Below are 23,462 nucleotides of genomic sequence, written 5' to 3' on the forward strand. Positions count from 1 at the left end.
TTCTAAATTGTTTTATATTTTTGTAGGTTGTGTTCAAGTTGTCACATGGAATGAACAATATCAGAAGTTGACTACCAGTGATCAAAATGGGCTTATCATTGTTTGGATGTTTTATAAAGGTATGTTAGGAGAGTTTATTTAACCTTTCACAAAGTGGAGTCTGGATTACAGTATTTGAATGGGGAAATAACGTCTTTGAAATAGACCCCTTTTAACCAGCAACAGGAGTTCGTTCTGACTGTACAGGGGTGATATTTCTGGACTTATTTCTCTCTACTTTCCTCTTAATTTCCTTTCCTTTGCACTGTGACCTTGGATTAGGAAAGTGAATGAACTGACTGTTGAGAGTGACTGTTGGTTATCTCCAAAATTAACTTAGACTCTTAGCAGAATAGTTTCTGCTTGAGGTAGCTCTTGTCTTTCCAGGTTTCCAATAAGAATTAGTTCCTATGTGGCCAGTGACTAGAGTTAGGTCAGTAGGTAAAAACACATTTACTAAGAAGTCAAAGGCAATAATAAAAAAAGGTGGGAATTTATTGTGTTTTCTGAGATGATCTTAGTCAAGGTCTAAGTTAATTTTTCATTTTGTTTATGTTGGATTTGAGGGTTTTATAGTTTAGTGTCTCGTGTTGTAGAAAACTTTGCAGTTATTTATTTCACATTGTATTCCATGGGATGTTTTCAAATCTTCAGCACCACCTAATAGATGTGGAAGTTTTGACTTGTACTTTTTATTTGTGCAAATAGGCTCTTGGTATGAGGAAATGATCAACAATAGAAATAAATCCGTGGTTCGCAGCATGAGCTGGACTGCAGATGGACAGAAGATCTGCATTGTGTATGAAGACGGGGCTGTGATAGTCGGTTCAGTGGATGGTAATGCCTTATCGCACCCAGAACTGAGATCGAGACTTAGTTGATGTTTTTATCTTTAGCGGTTTAAATTAATTACTATATGTTAGTCTTCTGACAGGAAAGTAAACATAAAAAGAGAAAACAGTTGGCATATAATTTGATGACATTCCAGAATCATTTATTTTTAATTATATTCAAATAAGACAGTCTATTTAAAAAATTTTTTATAGTGGTGCTAAAAAAAAGTGAATTCAATTTTCAGGATTATTTTAAATATGTCTGCCTAATTATATAATTTACCTTTATACTTGAACTTTTAATGAAATCATTATGTTGTATGTTTTGTTTTAGGGAATCGCATTTGGGGGAAAGACTTGAAGGGTGTACAGTTATGGCATGTAGCATGGTCCGCAGATGGTAAAGCCTTACTTTTTGGAATGGCAAATGGAGAAATTCACATTTATGATAGTCAAGGGAATTTTATAGTAAGTCTATACCCATATATTCATTAGTTTTATTTATATAATTTTATATGATTATTTTATGTATCTTTCATATACATATACACATTTATTTATGACTAGAGGCCCTGCGCACAAATTCGTGCACGGAGGTGGGAGGGCCCTCAGCCTGGTCTGTGCCCTCTACAATCCGGGACCCCTCGAGGGATGTAGCAGTGCACCAAGCGGCAGGCGGCCAGGGAGGAACCCAAACTGGGGCTGGTGCCGCGCTGCTCACGCTCATCCTGGCCCACTGCGCCTACTGTGGCCGCTGCTGCTCGGTAATGCTGCAGTAATGCTGCTGTGGACTTGGGAGAGGCTCCCACCGCCGCAGCTGCACTCGCCAGCCGTGAGCCCGGCTTCTGTCTAAGCAGCACTCCCCCTGTGGGAGTGCACTGACCACCAGGGACAGCTCCTGCATTGAGAGTCTGTCCCCTAGTGGTCAGTGTGCATCATAGCGACCTGTTGACCGGTCATTCCTGTTCCGGTCATTCTGTCGTAAGAGTCGCTTAGACTTTTATATATATAGATGGTTTGTGTAATCATGAAAGTCTTATGTGGAAAATAGTATAGAATTTCCTCAAAAATTAATAATGGAACTTCTTTTTTGACCTAGTGATTCCACTTCTGGAAATATATCCTGAGAAACCTGAAACATTAATTTGAAAGAATGTATGCACCCCTATGTTCATTGCAGCATTATTTATAATAGCCAAGATCTGGAAGCAGCCCAGGTGCCCATCAGTAGCTGAGTGGATTAAAAAGCTGTGGTACACTTACACAATAGAATATTACTGGGTGGTAAAAAAGGAAATCTTACCTTTGCAACAGCATGCATAGACCTGGAGGGTATTATGCTACATGAAATAAGCCAGTCAGAGAAAAGCAAATACTATATGATCTCATTTATATGTGGAATCTAATGAACAAAATGAACTGATGAACAAAATAGGAACAGAGTCAGGATGCATGGAACAGATTGACAGCTGTAGGGGGGAGGGGTGTTGGGGATGAAAGAAAGTGAAGGGATTACGCAAAAAACATATGTAGATATAATACATAGACACAGACAACAGTGTGGTGATAGCCAGAGGGAGAGGTAGGTGGCGGGTAGGTGCAGATGGGCAAAGGGGATAAATGGGGATGGAGAGAGACTTTGCTTGGGAGATGGGTGCACCATGCCGTGTGCAGATGATGTTTTGTTGAGTTGTACACTTGAAACCTTTACGTTGTGTGAACCAATGTCACCCCAATAAATTCAATTAAAACAAAACAAAACAAAGGAACGTCTTCGATTCAGGTTTAAACCATCTAAAAAGTTTTTTTTTTATTAAAAAGTCACCTCTGGTTGCGTCAAGATAAATTGATGCTTTTCGTTCCCTTTTCAGGTAGCTGGAAGGGTCAAGATTTCAGTGTACAGAGCTGAGGGATGACGAGTGGGAAGATGTGCAGTTTAATTGCTGTGTCTTCTCAGGCCCGAAGCCACAGTTTACATGAGATAGCACAGATATTCCTGTAGGAAGCTACTCAGGGCTGTTTGTAAAAAGAATGAAGACTTAAACAGTAAGGGACAAACATCAGGCCTGGAAAGAAGCAAAATGTATGGGCTCAGGTGGTAACATCTCAGGAAAGCCTGGCTTTGTGTGATTGAGCTGTGAGGATCTGATCGCGTGGGCAGCGCTGTCTTTAGTCGTGGTCAGGGCATTCCATGCATCCACTCATTAATAGAAGTGGGAATAGCAGCTTTTATATGACACTTTGCTATTTCCATAGTACTTTCATATCCTCTTGTCATTCGAGACTCAAAAAGACTCTGAGGTTTTTTATTCTTCATGTTGCAAATGGGGAAAGCTGAAACTCAGGGGAAGTGATTCTTCCAGGGTTGGTAAACTCGTGATAGAGCTTGCATTTGAAACCAGATTTTTAAATCCTACTTTCTGTGTTGTTTCTACAATGCTCTGTTCTCGCTGATCTGTTCTAAAACATAGACCATTAACATGATTTTACTCAGATGAAAATGAAGCTGAACTGTTTGGTGAACGTCACTGGCGCCATCAGTATTGCTGGGATTCACTGGTACCATGGCACCGAAGGCTACGTGGAGCCCGACTGCCCCTGCCTCGCTGTTTGTTTTGACAATGGGCGGTGCCAAATAATGAGACACGAGAATGACCAAAGTATGTGATTGTTTTTTAATGTGGAGAACGAAAGAATATTTAAAAATTGTCCTTAAGATGATCAGGTTCCCTAGGCTGAGTGTTTTACCACAACTGCCTCCTTTCTTCTCTGTGACCAGACCCTGTTCTCATCGACACGAACATGTGCGTGGTCAGTATCCAGTGGAACCACACGGGCAGCGTGCTGGCGGTGGCGGGCACCCAGAAGGCCGGCCTGCAGGACAGAGATGTCAACATCGTGCAGTTCTACAACCCGTTTGGTGAGGTAAATGTAGTCAAGATTTTGTCTCTTTCTTTCCATGTAAATATGCAGAGAATAAGGTAGGGGAAAAAGAATAGAAGAAAAGGTACAAACTTGTCACATTTTTTATAAGGGACATTTTCAGTAAAAATATCAGGTGTATGTCTTTGAATGATCCTCATTATAAGTCTTCATAATTTTCTCATGGAATTTATATCATAATCAATGCATGTAATAAATAATCCAGATGTTTCACATGTAATCTGAATATGCATCTGTGTTTGCTGCTGGTTTTTGAGTTGTTTTTGGTGTAATGTAGTTGTTTCAGATGACTTTTTTGGGTTTTTAATGTGATATATTGAATATGCATAGATAATATATACATGTATCTGTCTGTCCTTTCTCCAAACTTCTAATAGTTTTAACTTGTTGTGAAATAATCAATTATTTTAAGAAAAGTCTATCTTAATAATTAATCAAAGGCAATTCTACATTAAATGATAAGCATTGTTTTTCACAAATGCATGTTATCCTTCTCAATAGTATCATTACTACATTTAATTTTCAAAAAGGAGAAGTAATATATTGTGAATTTTAAAGAATTTAGAAAATGAGAACTTATTAGTAACCAAACTTAACAAATTTTTACCTCTTTTATTTTCTAACTCTGGAATATATTCAGTCCCTTTTGGATATCCTGTTAGTTTCTTTAAATTCACCATACACTTCAAAAATATGTATTTTTGCTACACAAAGCTTTTACCAGTTTTAATATTTTACTTAACAATGTGTGTTTTCTTTCTTAGTTGCACATAAAAATAAAGATGCATGTTTAAATCTCTGGCATCTTAGATTTGATAAAATTTGATACCGAATTCTTTGGCTATAGTTTGTAAATTTCTCTTACCATATGTACGATTTTTATTATAAAAATTCAAGGAAAATGATTTTGAAGTGAGTAGCACCCTTCCACAAAACAATTTTCATACCAGTTTTGATCCCTGTGAGGTGATTAGTGGTAGTTTGTATTTTATTTCATCGTGATTCTTTAGGTTAAATACAACTATATTTTCAGTCTCTAGGTACTTTGAGGGTTGCTGGAAAGCAGATATCTGCACTATCTTGGGAAGGAGGTGGATTGAAAATTGCACTAGCTGTTGACTGTTTTATATATTTTGCAAATATTCGACCTGATTATAAGGTGAGTATTATGAGCAGTTGCCTTTTACTAAAAAAGCTGTCTTTTACTAAATAATTTTGTTATAGTTTAAGTATAATATGTTTCTTGTATCTGTTCATAGCCTGTTTGTTTTAGAGACCAGCTAAACGGAGGCTTTTCAGTGTGAAGACCTTAGAACTAGGAAGTTTTTCCAGGAGGTTATGTGACTAGTAACATTACTCCAACAGTCAGGGTCTCACAGGACACAGATGGCACACTCAGAGGAGTCACTGAGGGAGAGCGATGAAGCAGCGGTTCTCAACCTGTGGGTCGCGACCCCTTTGGCGGTCGAATGACCCTTTCACAGGGGTCGCCTGAGACCATCCTGCATATCAGATATTTACATGACGATTCATCACAGTAGCAACATTACAGTTATGAAGTAGCAATGAAAATAATTTTATGGTTGGGGGTCACAACATGAGGAACTGTTTAAAGGGCCAGAAGGTTGAGAACCACTGGATGAAGGGCTTACTACAGGGGTCTGGGCAGGGTTAAGCAGACCAGTGAGGGATGGTACAGCAAGTACCTAGAGACTAGCAACAGTGGGCAAGGTGAGGACGTGTTCAGGAACCCACTAGCGCTGTGGCTGTGCCAGGGGAACCCTCTGCAGGAGCAGAGCCACCGCCAGCTGGCAGGGCAGAGGCAGCACGGGGGTGGGAGGGAGGAAATACTTCCACCCTCTCTCCACCCCTGGGGTCTTCTCTTGGCCACACAGGAAGGCAAGGTAGCCCAGGAAATGGCGTTCATAGAAGTCGGCCTCCAGGGCACAGAGCAGGGTAGCGAAGGGCAGAGAAAGGATCAGAGGAGAAATGAGCATAAGCAGCATAAGAGTATTTTATTTTATCTTAAATTTAACATCTGATCCAAAACAAGTTCTGAAGTACGAGACTTAGCTGGTAAACTACTACAAGTATTTGTTATTAAAAAGACTTATCTATCTAATTTTTAAAGGGCAAAGAACCGTGGAGAAATGGCTGATTCTAGGACTAGCGTGGGGAAAGTACAAGATAGCTGGAGCATCTTATAGTGCCAGGAAGTCAGGAAGTGCTCCAAAAACAAGAGCATGGGCGTGGGCCAAAGAGACGAAGGAGCCAATCGGAAAGAGCTCCCAATGGCCACAGGTGGAGCGATTTGAGCAACAAAATAAGTGATGTAACACTGGATGGTAACCCAAATTATAAGAAATGTCCAGGAATAGAAACTGATATAAATAACTTACATAAATAAATGGGGGAGACCAAACAAATCTTCCTTAAAGAAGTATTCAAATTTTCTAGGCACCACCCTGTTCAGATGTGCAGTGTAGCCCCCTTCCCCAATTTGAGTGTGGGTTGCACTTAGTGACTCACTTCCAAAGCGTACAGAGTGGGGAGGGAAAAAGGAAAGTAACTTTGCAATGGAGAAACCTGGCAGACACCACCTTGTCCAGGCGATCAGGGTCAGTGTCCTCAGGGATGTGACCCGACAGAAGAGCTGCTCCCCACTGTGGTGGTTTCCTAAAAACCGACTATCCTGATCCGAACATGGGAAGAACATCAGACCAAACCTCACGGAAGGACATTCTACAAAACACCTGGCCAGGACTCCTCAAAACTGTCACGGTCACCAAAACAAGGAAAGACTGAGAAGCCATCATGGCCCTGGGAAGCCTAAGGAGACATGATGACTACATATAGGACGTCCTCAATAGGACTCTGAGGAGAAGAAGGACCTCAGGGAAAAACGGATGAAATCCAAATAAGTATGGGTTTAGTGAATAGCACTTCATTAGTGTTGCTTTCTTAGTTGTCACAAATGTTCCGTGGTGATGTAAGATGTTAATAGGGGGCATGGGAGAGGAGTATGGGGAACTATGTACTATCTTGGCAACTTTTGTATAAATCTAAAATTATTTTAAAGTAAAATTAAAAAAAGTTATCATGGTATAAAAAGTAAACATGGTTTAGCTTTGAATAGTAAACACAGCCATAATAATGTTGACTCTGAATATTGATTTGTTCAAAATTACATGTAAATATATTGGGAGAGTTAGCCGGAAGGGAAAGCACTAAGTGTGTGAGTAATTAATTCATATGTGACATGGAAATAAATACCGAAACCGTTAACAGCTGAAAGAGTTGTAAAGAGCTGCCCCGGGAGGAAATTATGGGAGCGGGGTGTCTGCATTTTGCTTTTGTTTTAAATAAGCCATGTAGACTAATCCTATATAATAAAAGCCTAATATGCTAAGTGTCTGGTTGGCCGTTCAACCAATCAAAGTGTAATATGCTAATGATATGCTAAGCCGCTCAACCACTCGCTATGACATGCATTGACCACCAGGGGGCAGACGCTCCGACTCCTAGGTGAGCTTGCTACTGGGGTCCAGCCCATTGGGACTGAGCCCTCCCGCAGCCCCTCCCTGGCTGGCCAACCTCCCCCATCTCTCCCCGGCCCTGATCATGCACCGGTGGGGTCCCTCGGGCTGGCCTGTGCCCTCTCGCAATCCGGGACCCCTCGAGGGATGTTGGAGAGCCAGTTTTGGCCTGATCCTGTAGGCCAGGCCAAGGGACCCCACTGGTACACGAATTTGTGCACTGGGCATTTAGTTTGACTATAAACTCTGTGCATATGTTACTCTGATAAAAACAAATATAAAAAATGTGGGTGGGTGGACAAAAGGCAAAGCATCTGAATCTGAATTTGGCTTGGGGACCAGAATTTAAACTTTTGACAGGGATCACACTTCCTATTGGCCCCCATACAGCTGTTATTGACTATTGAAAAAGCTGAAATTGTCACCAAGGCTTAAATCTTACACATTAAAATAAGGACAGTTAAACAACTAATTTATTTTTGCAGTTTTTTCTTTTATAACTATCTGTATTGCTCTTAGATTTTTTGTTATTTTAATGAGAAAAGGTATTAAGCTGAATGTTCAGTCCTGTCATCCATTTCTGAAGAATATATTTTGTCAGAACTGATAAACCACATGTCTGCAATATTTCTATAGTGAAAATGTAATAACGTGGTTTTTCTTTCCCAGGATTAAATGTTTTTTTCTCCTTTTTCCATCTTTCCTTCCCTTCTTCCCTCCTCCTTTTCCCTTCCTTCCTTCCTTCCTTCCTTCCTTCCTTCCTTCCTTCCTTCCTTCCTTCCTTCCTTCCTTCCTTCTTTCCTTCCTTTTTTCCTAGTGGGGATATTGCTCAAATACTATAGTTTATGCTTATACCAGACCTGATCGCCCAGAGTACTGTGTTATATTTTGGGATACGAAAAACAATGAGAAATACGTTAAATATGTGAAGAGTCTGATTTCTATTACTACCTGTGGAGATTTCTGCATTTTGGCTACGAAAGCTGATGAAAATCTTCCTCAGGTAGGTGTTCCTCGATATTAAAAACGTAGATGGGTCAACTACTTGGCAGAATTAGGCTATGGTTATCTACTTGCAAGCATGGCCTCTACACTGGCAGGTCCAGCAAAGTATTGGTTCTCTTGGTCATGTCTGGCTAGACTTCTGTTGGAAAATTATATGACCCCATTCAATCAGTTAATCCACTGACATTTTATATTGATCAGTTCAGTACTGAAGCTTTTTGTCTCAGAAATGTATGTAAAATACCACAATTCTCTTCCAAGTTAAAAATCCCATAAGCAAAAATGAATAGGCAGATGTCTAGTATAAATGCTCAAGAAACTACAGAACAATGACCATATAACACTTTGGATAGCTGTGATGTTGAGAAATATACTTTTACTCAGAGTTATATTGCTTTAAGAATCAGTTTGGTAGCACACAAAAAAATAATATAATTAATGCCCTTTTAAAAAGTATGCTAACAACTTAAATATTTACAGAAGCATGTCAATTTTTCAAAAAAGGATTACTGTTGTATTTTGCTGTGTTATAAATTATTTTATCCCATTAAAAAGTATGAAATTTAAAGTGGCCATTTGAATAGGCACATTTTCCCCTGAAACTCACTAAAACAGGGTATTTCTAAAGAAGCCATAAAGCCACGGGGACCAGAAAGGGAGAGGAAACAACAATCTAGTTGTGGAGGTTAGCGCGGAGGTGGGTTGGTGGCAATCGCCTGAGCAGAACTAAGAAAGCTCACGCCGAACTCATCAGAGGAGAAAGCGAGAGCCGCAGTTTACCTCCCAGAGCCCTGAAGAGACACAGCTCTTGATGTACCTGGTCAGAGAAAGAAACAAACAGAACAGCAGTTTGGAAGCAGCAGAGATTATGCAGGAAGGAGAAAACTACAACAAAACAAAGGCAGATAAAGAAGCAGACTCCTTTCCCCCTGCTGAGCTCATAGGCAGCTGCCCTTCCTCACCCGGGGACCGAGGTTACTCTCCAGAGAGGATAGCAAGAGTTTGTGCACGGAAGGGCACCAAGTAAGGTCAGGGGAGGGGATCTGCTGAAAGCAAGGCAATGAAATACAAAGTTTACTGCTCTGTGCCCCCCGGTCGTCTTTTCCCACTTGGTTCCCAGAACACTGGTAGCTAAACACAGCATCTAGGTAGGAGACTGGAAGAGCCCGGAGAAAAGACCTCTGAACGCACTCACATTGGGAGTCCCAGCTGAAACAAAGCAGAACAAAACAAGAAGCACCATTATAAACGTGTCCCTTAGGTTTGTGGAGGTAAATATCAACAGGATGAGTTAAAAGATGAAAATAATTAGGGAGTAAGAAATGGGAAGTTAGGGGAGATGTATATTTTTAGTAAGAAGTCTCATGGAATTACTTGAGTCTGAGCATGTAAATGATAAGAAAATTAAAAAATACAAGTTATTTGTGGTATTTTGTGGCAGTAAGTAAGCTTAAGTAGTGGAAGAGTAAATTATGGTAGTATACATTTTGTCATTTAGATTATATTTATGAAATTAAACAAATTTTACTTGAGATGCTGGAAAAAGAAAGATAAAGTCTATATGTAATAGTACATAGAATATTGGTTAATTTGAAATCATTATCCTAGTCAAGAGAACATCTACAGAAAATAATATTCTTAATACCGAAAATATAAAAATAATATGATGTAAAGTGTGAATTATGCTTGATTATTTTCTTAATATGAATTACTGATAATTATTTGAATATGTGTTAACTAATGGGCATTTTGAGTCATTTTCACTAGGTTGGATTATGTTTTTTCTAAATTCACTGAATTTTTCTGAATTTCTCCATCATTTATATATTGCTTCAAAGGAGGAGTGCGAGACGGAAACATTTGGTGCAACGGTAACAAGTTAAATTAGCTCTTAAAGCTGATCATAGGAAAAAAATGAATATTGATGTTATAGCTGATCAGGAATTTTATAAGAATAAATAATGAAAGTAGCCAGTGTATTTGTGTTTCTTAAGTAGCCTCTTAAAAACCACAGAGTTCCAATATTGAGAAATCAGCTTTGGTTTAGATTAAATTAATATTTCTTTATCTTTAATGCTGTAGATTATATTTCTCTGCTGTTCTTTGACTTAACAATTTTATCCATTATCTCTCAGTTAGTGATACTTGAAAAAGAGATACGCTATGTTAAGCATTATTTCCTTTATTATCCTTAAGCAGGAGTTCTGATACCTTTTGTCTTATTTTTCACAGTTTGTGCTAGTTCTTTGTAATTCTATTGGTACACCCTTGGATCCCAAATACATTGATATTGGTAAGGAAATGTTAATATTTATTACTTCTTTAATCAAGGTTTATTTGTAAAGCTAATTAAAAACTAAACAGTGGTATTATTAAATTAGAATGGTATCTAAAACAAGGAGCGTACTTCCTGGTTTGCCAGGCCCAGTTTATGCCTGTCATCATGGAACAATTGTTAATGATGCTCCATCTCACTGAATTACCCAGAAGTTATCCTGGGAAGTACAATCAGTTATAAGGTTACTTTATCTAAATGCCATAATAATCTCACAACTGCTATGCTGTCATCATTTGCTTTAAATGGGAATTATAATTGTATAGGGACTGATATGCCACGTAATGATTAGAATGCAACAAACAGGATTATAGAAAGAATTTTGCCCTTAACCTTAAACCACTTTTAATATTAATAAACTGCCTGTAAATACCTCTCTTCTATTAAAAACACTTAGTTGCTTGTAAAAGTGCGTTTGCCTTTTCCAGAATTTTCCAATGAAATATGTCTGTTAATAGGGACAACTTTAAAAATGCCTGAGTTTTTGTTTTCAGATATTTGTTACTTTAGATATACCCTTCCCTGTATCCAAATGCTATGAAGGTAACCATTAAAAAATTACAAGTCTTATTCTAAGTATTTTGTTAAAAACCATTACCAGATATTTTTCTACTGTTTCACTGTAACCTCCAGAAGTAATGGTTTTCTTTGAAAGCGTATGGTAGTTTATTGGATATGGTATTAGAAGAATGATTAGATTTCAGAAGCTGAAAACCCATATGTTCTGAATCTGAGAACTAGACATTTCTTTTTTCCCCTCCAGATTTCACATTTGGACTAACAATCAAATGTCAGTGTTTGCCTTCTAAGTGTTTTTTTGTGCTGAGCGCTTTGGGTAATACAAGCAAATGTGGGAAATAATTACCCGCCTCAGAGATTTTATACTTTATGTTTAGGGACTTGGTAACTCACTTTTATATTTTGAACTGCTCAATTTCATGTCCTAAATTCGTTGCTACATGGGCATATTTATATGTAAATGTACAGGGTGTCCCCCCAAATGTATACACACTTTAACAGCTCAATTTTGAAAATGAAATGTATTTTAATAAACACTGCCTTTGTAATTATTCAAAGTGTGTGTATACATTTTGTTGGCATACCCATTTTGTTGGCATACCCTATATGTGTGTGTTTGTGTATGTGTGTGTGTATTAGTGTTCCTTGTTAAAAGGCTTAGCTTAAAGTTATTACAGACATGTCACATGAATATCTTCATTTATTAGAAACAAAAGTCTAAGGGGTGAATTCTGTCAACCTTCAGATTATATGCTTTTTTTTCTTTTTCTTTTAATATCAAGTTTTAACATAGAATCATAATGATGATAGGATAAGCTTCAAAGCAATTTTGATTGTACATATTCTATTTTTTAATAAAGCCAGATGTAAATTCTTCACCTTCATCAAATGGCAAATGCTTAAGGCATGATTATTTGTAGGTTTGAGTCTAGAAACTTTTTTTATGCAGTCTCTGTGGCTGAAGTTTTAACAAACAGTTCTTTCATTGGTTTACTGCCAAAGTAAACTCAGCCAAGACTCAATTTTTTTTATACTGTAAAATTCCTTTTTTAAGTTTCTGTGTCAAATTTTTATGAGGACTGGAGGCTAAAGCAAAAAAAGTATGTAACAGATGTTGTTCTAGAAAGAGTAATTTTTGTTTTGTCGCTTACTCTTCCTCCTGTCAATTTCTATGGGAACTTTTAAAAAGAACTTTAGTTTGTAGGACTCTGTTGTATTGTACCTACCCCTTTTTTTGGTGTTCTTCCTTCGATCCCTTAAAAATATCTTTGGTGTGCTTCTATTCCAAGTACTTACTCTGCACTGATTGTTGACTTTCTTCTCTATCTTCCCCCACAAGATTTTGAGCTTCTTAAAGATCTACATCTATTAATTTCTATATCCCCACTACCTAAGACTGTACTTGCCCCATAACAAATGTTTATTGAACATATGAAAATATTTAAAATACAGTCCACTTACTTAGTAAACCATCAATGAGTAGATATTGTTTCATGTACTATACTTGGTACAGGGAGGGCTAAGAACTTAATTATGGCATTTCCTGTAGGCTGTCTAAATAAAGAATTAAAATATAGTTAATCCATTGAACAATGGCCATCACTCCCCTGCTAGGTGTTGGGCTAGGTGTGGGTAGGTTATCAGTGCATGAGGACATCAGGGACATCTTATCAACTGAGAAGGTTTCATTTAAGCTGAGTTTTGAAGGGCACTTCTTCAGGTGACGTCTAAGGAGAGAAAACAGCATTTGCAGGGGAATGAAGGCATGCAAAGTGCCTGAAAAGTGTCCGGGGCCTGTGCTGCAGCCACTGTGGCGGGAGCAAGTAGGAGCTTTCTAAGGACGGGCCGCAGCACAAGCACCGAGCCTTCCGCGTAGTCAGAGAGGGGTCGTTTATAATGAAAACATTTCAATGCAGCCTCAGTTTACCAGCTCTTTAAAGGGCTGAGCAATGAGTAAGAAGGAAATTGGGGGAACATTACAGATGCAGACACTTATTTCAGTCCTCCGCATGCGAATATTACTTTCTTAAAATGTTTTTCCAGTAATCTTTGTAGATATTTTGAGTTTCTCTTTCCAGATACTGAATAGCTGAGGACATGGAGTGCTTTTATCCTGGTGTGTTTTCTTCCTAACTGTCCTATCTGCTGAAATTTGTTCCTCTGACCGTGTCCTAGAGGCTTAGGTCTAGGAAACTAAGCACTAATCTACCTGGAGGGGTGGATCTTTTAATAGAGATCTAGCAAATTTAGGTTGATAGGGTTAGCTACCCATGTGAATTTGCTGAAATTACTGCCATATTGATTCAAAAGAACCTACTAGTATGTTTTAGATATATTTGTATTGTTTTTTTGTATTGACTAGTGGATCTGAATATGGCTTTATTAGAAAAACCTATGTGGGTAATACCAGTAAAACAAAAATAGCAACCACACCTAATGCTAACCCTTAAGGAAAGGCAGTGTGCCCCAGTGGTTAAGAGCATAGATTTGGAGCCAGATTAACTGGGTTTGTATCCCAGCTTCTGCCGCTTTCTAGCTGTGCAACTTCAGCAAGTTATTTAACCATTTTCTCCTTAAGTGTCTTAAGTGGGAATAATAATACTATCTACCTGAGAGGGTGGTTGTGAGTAAATAGATGTCATATTTTAATTTTATATGAATATGAATATAATTATGTTATATATTATAACTATATAATTATAATTAATATATTAAATTATATGCCTAGCATAATTTTAATACAGACTTTTAAAATTGTTATTAAGCATTTATTCTATGCCATACTATGCTTTATATTTATTATTTTTTAAAATCTTTAAAGCAGCTCTAAAGGTTGGTATTATTACCTTTAATTTACAGTTCAGAGAGAATAAGTACTGTATCTAAGGCCACAGAGTTAAAATGCTTTTAATTTGAATCCAAGAAGTCTGACTTTCATTGTAAAGTATAACATTTTAATTTTGAATTAATCAGGCTAATGATAAACTCGTGATTACTTAGGATGAATTGAAATAAAGGGACATGAGTATCTATAATAATAAAAGCATAATATGCTAATTAGACGGAATGTCCTTCAGATGACCTTCTGGACAAAGCAGGGGCTGTGAGGGAAGCCCGGGTCCTGGATGCCAGAGGGAAGCTGGTGCCAGCAGCCGGGGGAAGGAAGGCCTACTCTTGCATGAATTTCGTGCATCGGGCCTCTAGTATTTTATAATTGTAGGTAAACATTGTTTAGAAAAATGCTTTATTTAATATAAAAAGTGATGTTTTATTGGAAAGCAGTTATAGTTTGTAGAACGTTGCATGACATTAAGGGCTGTAATGTGACAATAATTACAGCATCAGTCTCCGTGAGAGAATTTGCTAAGAATTCGCAAAGGTCTAACGATTTAGCGATGACGAGGTCAGCGAAAGCTGAGCGGAGCGGCCTGGCTTGCTGAGTCATTGCATTCAGCTCCCACCAGCTTTGCCACGACTGCCTTCCAACCAGTTGTTCCCCATTCGGAAGGCTTCTGTCTCCCTCTAGGGTTTGGAAATTGTACACATTTTAATAGAAAAATCTGAGACAAGTATAAGGAAAAAATTTTAAAAAGATATATATTTTATTGATTTTTTACAGAGAGGAAGGGAGAGGAATAGAGAGTTAGAAACATCAATGAGAGAGAAACATCGATCAGCTGCCTCCTGCACACCTCCTACTGGGGATGTGCCCGCAACCCAGGTACATGCCCTTGACCGGAGTCGAACCTGGGACCCTTTAGTCTGCAGGCCAACGCTCTATGCACTGAACCAAACCGGTTAGGGCAAGGAAATTTTTAAAAAAAATATGATTCACTATACTGAGTTATTTAGCATATAAAAATTCTTGAATTTGAATTCCCAAGTTGTTAATCTATTTAACATTATACCATGAGTCTAGTTTCTTCAGTTTCTAAGTCTTTTACTGCCTTAATGTCTTTTATTTGGCCTGTGGCCTGAATGCCATAAATGGCAGCTGCAGTTAACACCATGTATTTATTCTGGCCATATACATGGTGACTTTTCATAATAATTATGAGTAGAAGACTAATTTTTGTACCATTTAAATCATTACTTTAGAAATTAGGTACTAAAATGATCTTTTATGAAGGACTTTTTTTGTTTTTATATATTTTGTGTGAATTTATGTTTAATTTTATGTTGTTTATTTTGTTTGTGACCTTGGACAAGTATTTTACTTCTTTAATTCTACATTTCTTTATCTATAGGATGGATTTGATGAGACTATCTGTTTCATTAAAGGGTACACAGTAGGAGCTCCTCTAAATGTGCTCTAAGAAGCAGAACATACAAAAAAAGTTACATGTTTAGGAGAATATATTCCTAAATTAGGAAGGAACTTTGGGGAATTTTTTTTCTTTTTTTATTCCTCACCTGAGGATATGAGAGAGAAAGGGAGAGAGAGGGAAACATCGATGGGAGAGAAAAACATCGAACGTTTGCCTTTTGTTAGCTTCCCAACTGGGGATCAAACCTGCAACCCAGGTATGTGCCCGACTGGGAATCAAACTGGCAACCCTTCGGTACACAGGATGACACTCAACCAACTGAGCCACTCTGGCCAGGTTTTCTTTTCTAAACTAATGAGGAAATATAAGACATACGAGATTAGAGAGAGGGTGTAGTAAATGCCTACACCGAGCAGTAATGGTAGTGGGGAAGGGAGGAAGGACTGGGATTGTATTTTTCATTCATTAGTTAATGGACATGTGGGCTGTTGTTACTTTTTGGCTATGATGAATAGTGCTGTTACGAACATTTGTGTATGACTTTTTGTGTGGACATATGTTTCCATTTCTCTTGGGTATACCCAAGAGTGAAATTGCTGGGGCATATGGTTATTCTGTGTTTAGCGTTTTGAGGAACTGCTAGGGTGTGCACCACTGGACAGTCCAACCATTTCTCCACATCCTTGTCTATACTCAGGTCTTGTGTGACTGTTGATTCTAGCAAGTGCGGTGGCTGTGAAGTGGTACCTTGTGGCATTTGCCTGACGGCTAATGCTGTTGAGCATCTTTTCATTTGCTTAGTGGCCATTTGTTGTATCTTCATTGGAGAATTTCTGTTCAGTTCCTTTGCCCATTTTTCAATTGGGCTATTTGTCTCTGAAGTATGAGAGTTCTTTACATTTTCTAGATATAATTCCTTATCATGTGTTTGATTTGTAAATATATTTTACGTTTTGTGGGCTGTCTTCTCAGTGTGTGGATGCTGTCCTTTGCAGCACACATGCTTTTAATTTTGGTGAAGTCCAGTTTACCGACTTTAGCTTTTGTTGCTTGCGCTTTTTTGGTGTCATGTTTAAGAAACCATTGCCTAACCCAAAGTCATAAAGATTTACTCCTACATGTTTTTCTAAGAGTCCTATGGTTAGCTCTTTGACCTATTTTGAATGAACATTTTTGTTTGGTTTTACAAGCTTTTGACTCTCATCTGATTTCCCAGACTGTGTGGGGTGTGTTGTCCGTAAAAGGAGCGGGTGAACTCGGGGGTCGCTGAAGTCCTTTGACTGTAACCTCATTGTCCTACTCTTTTTTAATAGTTCCATTATTTGTTGCAATGACCAAAACCCATGTGATAGCAGCTTCAAAAGAAGCATTTTATATCTGGCAATATCGTGTGTCAAAGAAGCTCACAGCGTTGGAAATCAATCAGATGACACGGTCTCGGAAAGAAGGGAGAGAAAGGTATGTCTTTTGTTGCATATTTTTTAGAAGCTCAACCGTATCATATTTATAATATTTATTTTTTATTTTTTAATATTTTTAAATAAGTTTCTTTGAGCCGAACTGACAACATATGCTGGGGGGGCAAGCTCTCAAATGCTGTCCTCAACTAGATCACATTTAAATCACAGAGTTAGTTATAAATTGTCATGCCTGAGAACTGTAAATTGTTTGATGAACACAAATAATATTTTCCAGTTAATCTGAATAGCTTTCAAATGTACCTGCTTAAATTTATCAAAATAAAAGAGAGGAAAGAGTGGTATAATAAAAGAAAGCCCTTAGAGATGAAGACTGGAAATCTATGTTTTTATAAGGAAATGGCTATTCTCACCCATCTGCTCTCACTAATTAGAGCTACGATGCTCTGCTGAAACATGGTGAGTCCGCTAAGGCCTGTGTGTTAGTGGTGCAGGTCCTTCCGGGACAGGAGGGGTGATTCTCGTGCTCCTCACCACAGCAGAGGCAGGTCCTTAGACACAGGCGTGGACGAGGTCTTAGGTTGGGTGCACTGGTCAGGTGGTTTCTGTCTCTCACCTGGTAGGTAGATAATTTTTACCTTTATAAGATTGAGCATTGTCAAGAATTCTTTAAAATAATGGCATTTATGTTAAATAACAATATTTATTGGTGTCATCCAATCCTTTAACTATTCTAGAGATTATGAAATAGTATAACCTTTATACTGTCTTTGAAATTCTGATTTTTCCCCCCCCAGAATCTATCATATTGATGATAGTCCTTCTGGATCAGTGGATGGAGTGCTTGATTATAATAAAGCCATTCAAGTAGGTGATTTTATTGCAGTAGATTTGGAAATACTGTAATTTTATTTTGAGACCAGTAAAAGAATTTGTTTCCAGTGATAGCATATTATCCTAGTAATTCTTTAAACATTTTTCTATTCTGAAAACCTTTCTCTAGATCTGCTACTTTTTCTTCTTTTGATTTTTAAAAACATTTTATTTTAAAATAATTGTAGGCTCACAGGAAGTTGCAAAAATAGCACATAGAACTTATTTACCAAGCTTCCTTCAAATGGGACATTTTATATAAATATAATATCGAAATCAGGAAATTGACACTGGTAATATTACTACGATCCGATTCCTTATTGTTTGTGTGTGCCTTGTGCTAGCTACTTCTTCATTTTCACACCTCCTCTCTACGCCATCTCTGTTCCCTGGCAACCACTAATTTGTTTCCATCTCTAGAGTTTTGACACCCTGAGAATGTTTTATGTATGGAATCGTGTAGCATGCGACCTTTAGAGATGGGCTTCCTTTCGCTAAGCGTAACCTCTTGAGTACCATCCAGGTTGTGACAGTGCCAGGCCATCTCCCTCCCTCATTTTGGCATGGTGGTCCTTCTATCATCTGTTCATCTCTTATGACTAAGCTCAGGTTTTTGCCTCCATGCCCATTTTGGTATAAGTTAGATGCTCCTTGAACTTCTTTTTTAAAAATATATTTTTATTGATTTCAGAGAAGAAGGGAGAGGGAGAGAGAGATAGAAACATCAATGATGAGAGAGAATCATGGATCGGCTGCCTCCTGCACGCCCCCAATTGGGGATCGAGCCTGCAACCTGGTTGATGCTCAATCACTGAGCCACACCAGCCCAGGCCCCAGTAGACTTTTGACTAATCCCTGAGGGTAAAGATTTCATCCGAGTATCTCTAGTGCTTTGTTTAGTGTCTGGTGCATAGTAGGTTAGTAAAAGTTTGTTAAGCTAGAAAATGTATTGTTGAACTGCATACTACCTTTTACCAGATTAGTCATCCAATAAATATTTGTTAAAGAATAACAAATTGATTTATTTTAGGGCACAAGGGATCCAATTTGTGCCTTAACTGCATCTGATAAGACGTTGATTGTGGTAAGTTGTGAAAAAAAATTTTGAATAATAGTTGTTTAAATTGTAAAAATAGAGCAAAGCAACATGTTTTGGATTTGAATATCATCTTATGGGGCATGTTGTGTTTAATTGAATCCAACATAAGAAATAAGAAAGTCTTAAAGATTGCCTCACAAATTGTTCATCTTTTGCAAAAAGCTGTTTGTAAAAGCAGTAAAATGAGGGTCAGCGGGGAGAGTTTGGCACTGGGTTGAATGAGCCCTTTAAGGGTTAGCAGAAGTGGGGTGGGTTGGGTGGTGGTCGTAGGTTTAGAGGTTTCCTCCTCTATGTCGCCTGCTAGTTCACATTGGAGAAAGTGTTTTGGCTCAGCTACTTGTGTAAGATTTAGGGTGAAGAGATAGCGTGTTTGCTAGCCATTAAAATAAAGATATGCATGGCAAATTTTTGCTGAATTTTTCAAATAACATCAGTGTATAGTGTCTTTTCTTGAGTTCTGACATTTGAAAATATTAATTTTAGAGATAAATGTTGACTTTGACATAGTAATGCTGGTAGAGTCACTGAATTTGAGTTATGTAAACCAAGCCTTCATGTTGTCTGTTTCCAGCTCTAGTTATGTGCTGTAGCCATTCGTTAACTAATTTAACGGGGAAAACAATCTTAAGAACGTGGTATTCATTTTTCCTCACCAAATGAACTTGGTGTATGTTTTCAGCAGTTTGTCTTAGGTCTGTGGAATCTCTTGTTTTCTCTTTTGCTATATGGCAGGGTGGCTTTTAAGAAAATACTTGTGTGTGTTTCTGACATTTGCAGAAAATAGTAACTTCCAACTCAGAACAATAACAAAAATTGACCTAGCTCCCAAATGAGAACCTACCTATAAGAAACGCATTGAAATAGTTTTAATATCAGCCAAAAGTTTCGATGGAGAAGATGTCCTCTGCATTGAACACCTCTTTCCACTGTTGCAATGTAAACAGTTTTTAGAACTTTTACTTTTTCAAACGTTTTAAGCCACAGGACCACTTTTTTCAAAAACAAAATCTTATTTTGTCGATATATTAAATATTTTTTTTCTAAATATATTTTATTGATTTTTTACAGAGAAGAGGGGAGAGGGATAGAGAGTTAGAAACATCGATGAGAGAGAAACATCAATCAGCTGCCTCTTGCACACCCCCTACTGGGGATGTGCCCGCAACCAAGGTACATGCCCCTGACCGGAATCGAACCTGGGACCCTTGAGTCCACAGGCCGACGCTCTATCCGCTGAGCCAAACCAGTTAGGGCATATATTAAATATTTTAACACCCACATATCTCTTTTATACATTAGAAAATATCCTCCGCGTCCCCACCCCTAGCTCTCCCCAGCCTTTCTGACTGGCCCCTCTTGAGAGTCAGTTTGCAAAAGCAGCGCTGCTCTGTGGCAGGGGAAGGGACGAGGGAAGACCGGCTGCCAGGAGCCTCTGCTGCCCCGTTGCCTGGGCTCGGCTTGGGGCACAGAGGGTTTGAAAACGGTGGTTTGCTCCTTAAGGCCTGCACAGGGTTGCATAGGAACTTATACTCTATTTCATTTTTAAGCACATTTAATACTGATTGTATCACTGCTTTCTGATAATCTTCCTAACACATATCAGATAGACTCTCAGTAGCAACTGTTTCATACAGTGATCTTATATATGAAATTTAATGCAGTAAATGCTTTATAGTTTAGCCTTTAATGTACCCTGAATATTACCCTAGACAACTATAAATAACGCTAGGTATTTCTTCCTTGTGATGTAAGAATGTGTATATTATTGAAGAACTAGATTTTTGACTTCTTTTTCGAATGCTACATGAAAACAATTGGATCACCTTCTGCTACTTTTAAAAGGTTTTGATTAACGTAGGAGAGAATTATGTACTCAGAAACATGATTCACTATCACAGGGGGATTTGTTATGATACCATCACTTTGATTTTGAAGCAAATTATGAACATATAGAGAGACCTGTAGTTGTAATTTAATGTTGGTCTTTAAAATATTGTGGAAATTTGCTTAATAATCAAAAGTAATTTCCATAGGGTCGTGAGTCTGGCGCCATTCAGAGATACAGTCTTCCTAATGTTGGTTTGATTCAAAAATATTCCCTTAATTGTCGAGCCAACCAGTTATCGCTGAATTGCAACTCTAGGTAAGTCTGAAGGCCCCCCTCAGGCAGATGTGTGACTTAGACGTTATCAGTGTGGATTGCTAGATTTATGTAATAAATGCAAAGACATGTGTGTGTTTAAACTTGCCTTATAGTTCAGTGTGGTTTGACTATACTGTATTAGTATTTAAATATTTATATTTTTGCTACTGTATTTGGTTTAGATGTCTTTCTCTAATCGGGCAAAATATAGAAATGCTAGTGCAATGTTTAAGTTATTTATATGCCAGTTGCTTTAATCTCCTTGGATATCTTTTCCTTACAAGGAAGCAAAGTGGAGAGTAGTCCGTGTCTTCTATCAAATTTGTAAAACTGTGTTTGAAGTCAGTTTTTTTAATCTAAAGCCATTTCTACCTGGATTGCTGGGTCATACTTATATTCATGATCGCTGATAGTAACTTACCATTTCCCCTTCTCCGGGTTCATTATTTGTAGCCGTCTTGCCATCATAGACAACTCAGGAGTCCTAACCTTCTTTGACTTGGATGCACGGGTAACGGACAGCACGGGGCAGCAGGTCATTGGCGAGCTGTTGAAATTGGAGCGGAAAGATGTCTGGGATATGAAGTGGGCCAGAGATAATCCTGATTTGTTTGCAATGATGGAGAAAACAAGAATGTATGTTTTCAGAAACTTGGATCCTGAGGTAAAGACAAGAAATGAGCATTAACGGTACATAAATCATAACGGTACAAATATCAAGACCTGGGTATTTCTCCTTTGTTTCTGCAAGAGGTTTATTGGTGTTGTCTGCATGAATTTCTGAACGTAAACAGAAACATTTCCGTAGAGTTTTAAAATACTTGGTCTTACGGGGGAACAGTCCTCATCCTTGACATGTTCTGTACGTCCTCTGTGGAAAGTGTTTCTTAAGTAGTTTTAACAGAGCAGCCTTCTTCTTTTAAATTTGAGCTTGTTGTCTGGCTTGGCTAGCACTTAGATTCCTATGAGATTTACAGCTAGATGAATTTTTATAACCTTACCACTGACTGGGTTTCTTCATAAACCATGCTGTACTGTTCTCATTCACGAGGACCTGGCTGGCTGTGGTCCCCGTGTGGTTAACTCACTCTGCTATTCATTCCTCTGCTTTATGTTGAAGAAGGAAAATTTTATATAATTAAGTATAACATTTGTTTTTGTCTTTAAAGGAACCCATTCAGACTTCTGGATATATTTGCAACTTTGAGGATTTAGAAATTAAATCTGTGTTATTGGACGAGATATTAAAGGTAATTTTCTTTTAATCCTAACTGGAAGGTATGGTTTATTGGTTATTTAGAGAGAGGAAAAGGGAGAGAGAAAGAAACATTGATGTGGAAGAGGAACATCGATTGGTTGCCTCACATAGGAATGTGCCCCAACTGGGGATCGAACCTGAAACCCAGGCATGTGCCCTGACTGGGAATCAAACTGGCAACCTTTTGGTAGGGATGACACTCCAACTAACTGAGCCATACTGGCCAGGGCAAGGTAATTCTTAAAAAACAATTATATTTCTGCTGCTGGCTTGACTGGGATTAATTTTGCAGCAAGCAGTGTGGGGTCCCGGTTAGGGGTACGCATTGAGGAGTCAGTGTATCTGGGCCCCACCTGCTCTGTCACTGTACACCTTTAGACAGTTTCCTCTTCTTCAGAGTGTCACTTTCCTGTTTACAAGCCTCAGTTTTTACCTCTATCAAGTACGGATAATGGTAACACCTATCTGATAGGATTATGATTTATAATGTGTAACAAGCACTTAGCACAGTGCTAGGACCAAGAGCTCAAAAATGGTAGCTAGTTGTTGTCATTTTTATATTAATAACGAAGAGGTCCTGAAGAAACTTTTGATAATTTACTTAGTCCTTTTCTGTCTCTAGGGTACTTGAGTAACTTTTTCTTTGAAAATTCACCATCTTTTCATTTTTTCCAGGTTTTTAAAAAATAACCTATTTCTGGTTCCAGATATCTCTTCAAACCCCTGCTTTGGTCTTCATTAACCATCACTTGAGAATTAGTTTTAGCTTCATTTTATCCAAAGCACTTACTTTTTATATGTACTTTGTATATTTTTCGGAATCAGAATAGTAGATTTTAAATTTCCAGAAGTTAGTTGCAGTTTGTAGCATGTTTTCACATTTTGGTTTGCTATGTAATTATAGCCATTTTATTAGGAACTGGTTTTTTTCTTTCCTATATCATGACTACCCTGCAGCAGCAGGATGGACCCCACCCAAAGTTCGATTTGGATGTCAAGGGTGATGGGCCCACAGGCACCTAGAAGGTGTAAAAAGGTTTCTACTTCCGTAAGGAGGCGTTGGGGGGAAAGGGCAGCCTCCCCAGCTGGTCTGAAAATGGTGTGAGAGAGCGGGAAGGAGACTGGCTTTTTGGTAGTTGTTTAGTCTCATATTTAAATCTTTTGGGAAAGATGACAAGCAAAAGGCCTTATCT

General features: G+C 38.2%; 1 protein-coding gene across 3 annotated transcripts in view; it reads left to right on the forward strand.

The window, feature by feature from the left end:
- Positions 1-23,462, forward strand: part of WDR35 (WD repeat domain 35) — a 40,261-nt gene that overhangs the window by 5,024 nt on the left and 11,775 nt on the right. For 2 of the 3 annotated variants that reach the window (XM_006091724.3, XM_023756475.1), the window contains exons 4-17: positions 27-119; positions 748-876; positions 1,207-1,340; positions 3,367-3,532; positions 3,652-3,797; positions 4,849-4,974; positions 8,169-8,354; positions 10,589-10,649; positions 16,792-16,936; positions 17,694-17,763; positions 18,800-18,853; positions 20,902-21,011; positions 21,465-21,675; positions 22,181-22,261. In XM_006091724.3, the coding sequence (XP_006091786.1) occupies positions 27-119; positions 748-876; positions 1,207-1,340; positions 3,367-3,532; positions 3,652-3,797; positions 4,849-4,974; positions 8,169-8,354; positions 10,589-10,649; positions 16,792-16,936; positions 17,694-17,763; positions 18,800-18,853; positions 20,902-21,011; positions 21,465-21,675; positions 22,181-22,261 (1,712 nt within the window). Of the gene's footprint in view, positions 1-26; positions 120-747; positions 877-1,206; positions 1,341-3,366; positions 3,533-3,651; positions 3,798-4,848; positions 4,975-8,168; positions 8,355-10,194; positions 10,228-10,588; positions 10,650-16,791; positions 16,937-17,693; positions 17,764-18,799; positions 18,854-20,901; positions 21,012-21,464; positions 21,676-22,180; positions 22,262-23,462 lie in introns of all 3 variants that reach the window. The other variant, XM_006091723.3, reaches the window with a different exon arrangement.

This window comes from Myotis lucifugus, unplaced genomic scaffold (genome assembly GCF_000147115.1).
Source record: "Myotis lucifugus unplaced genomic scaffold, Myoluc2.0 scaffold_94, whole genome shotgun sequence".
Taxonomy (NCBI): Eukaryota; Metazoa; Chordata; class Mammalia; order Chiroptera; family Vespertilionidae; genus Myotis; species Myotis lucifugus.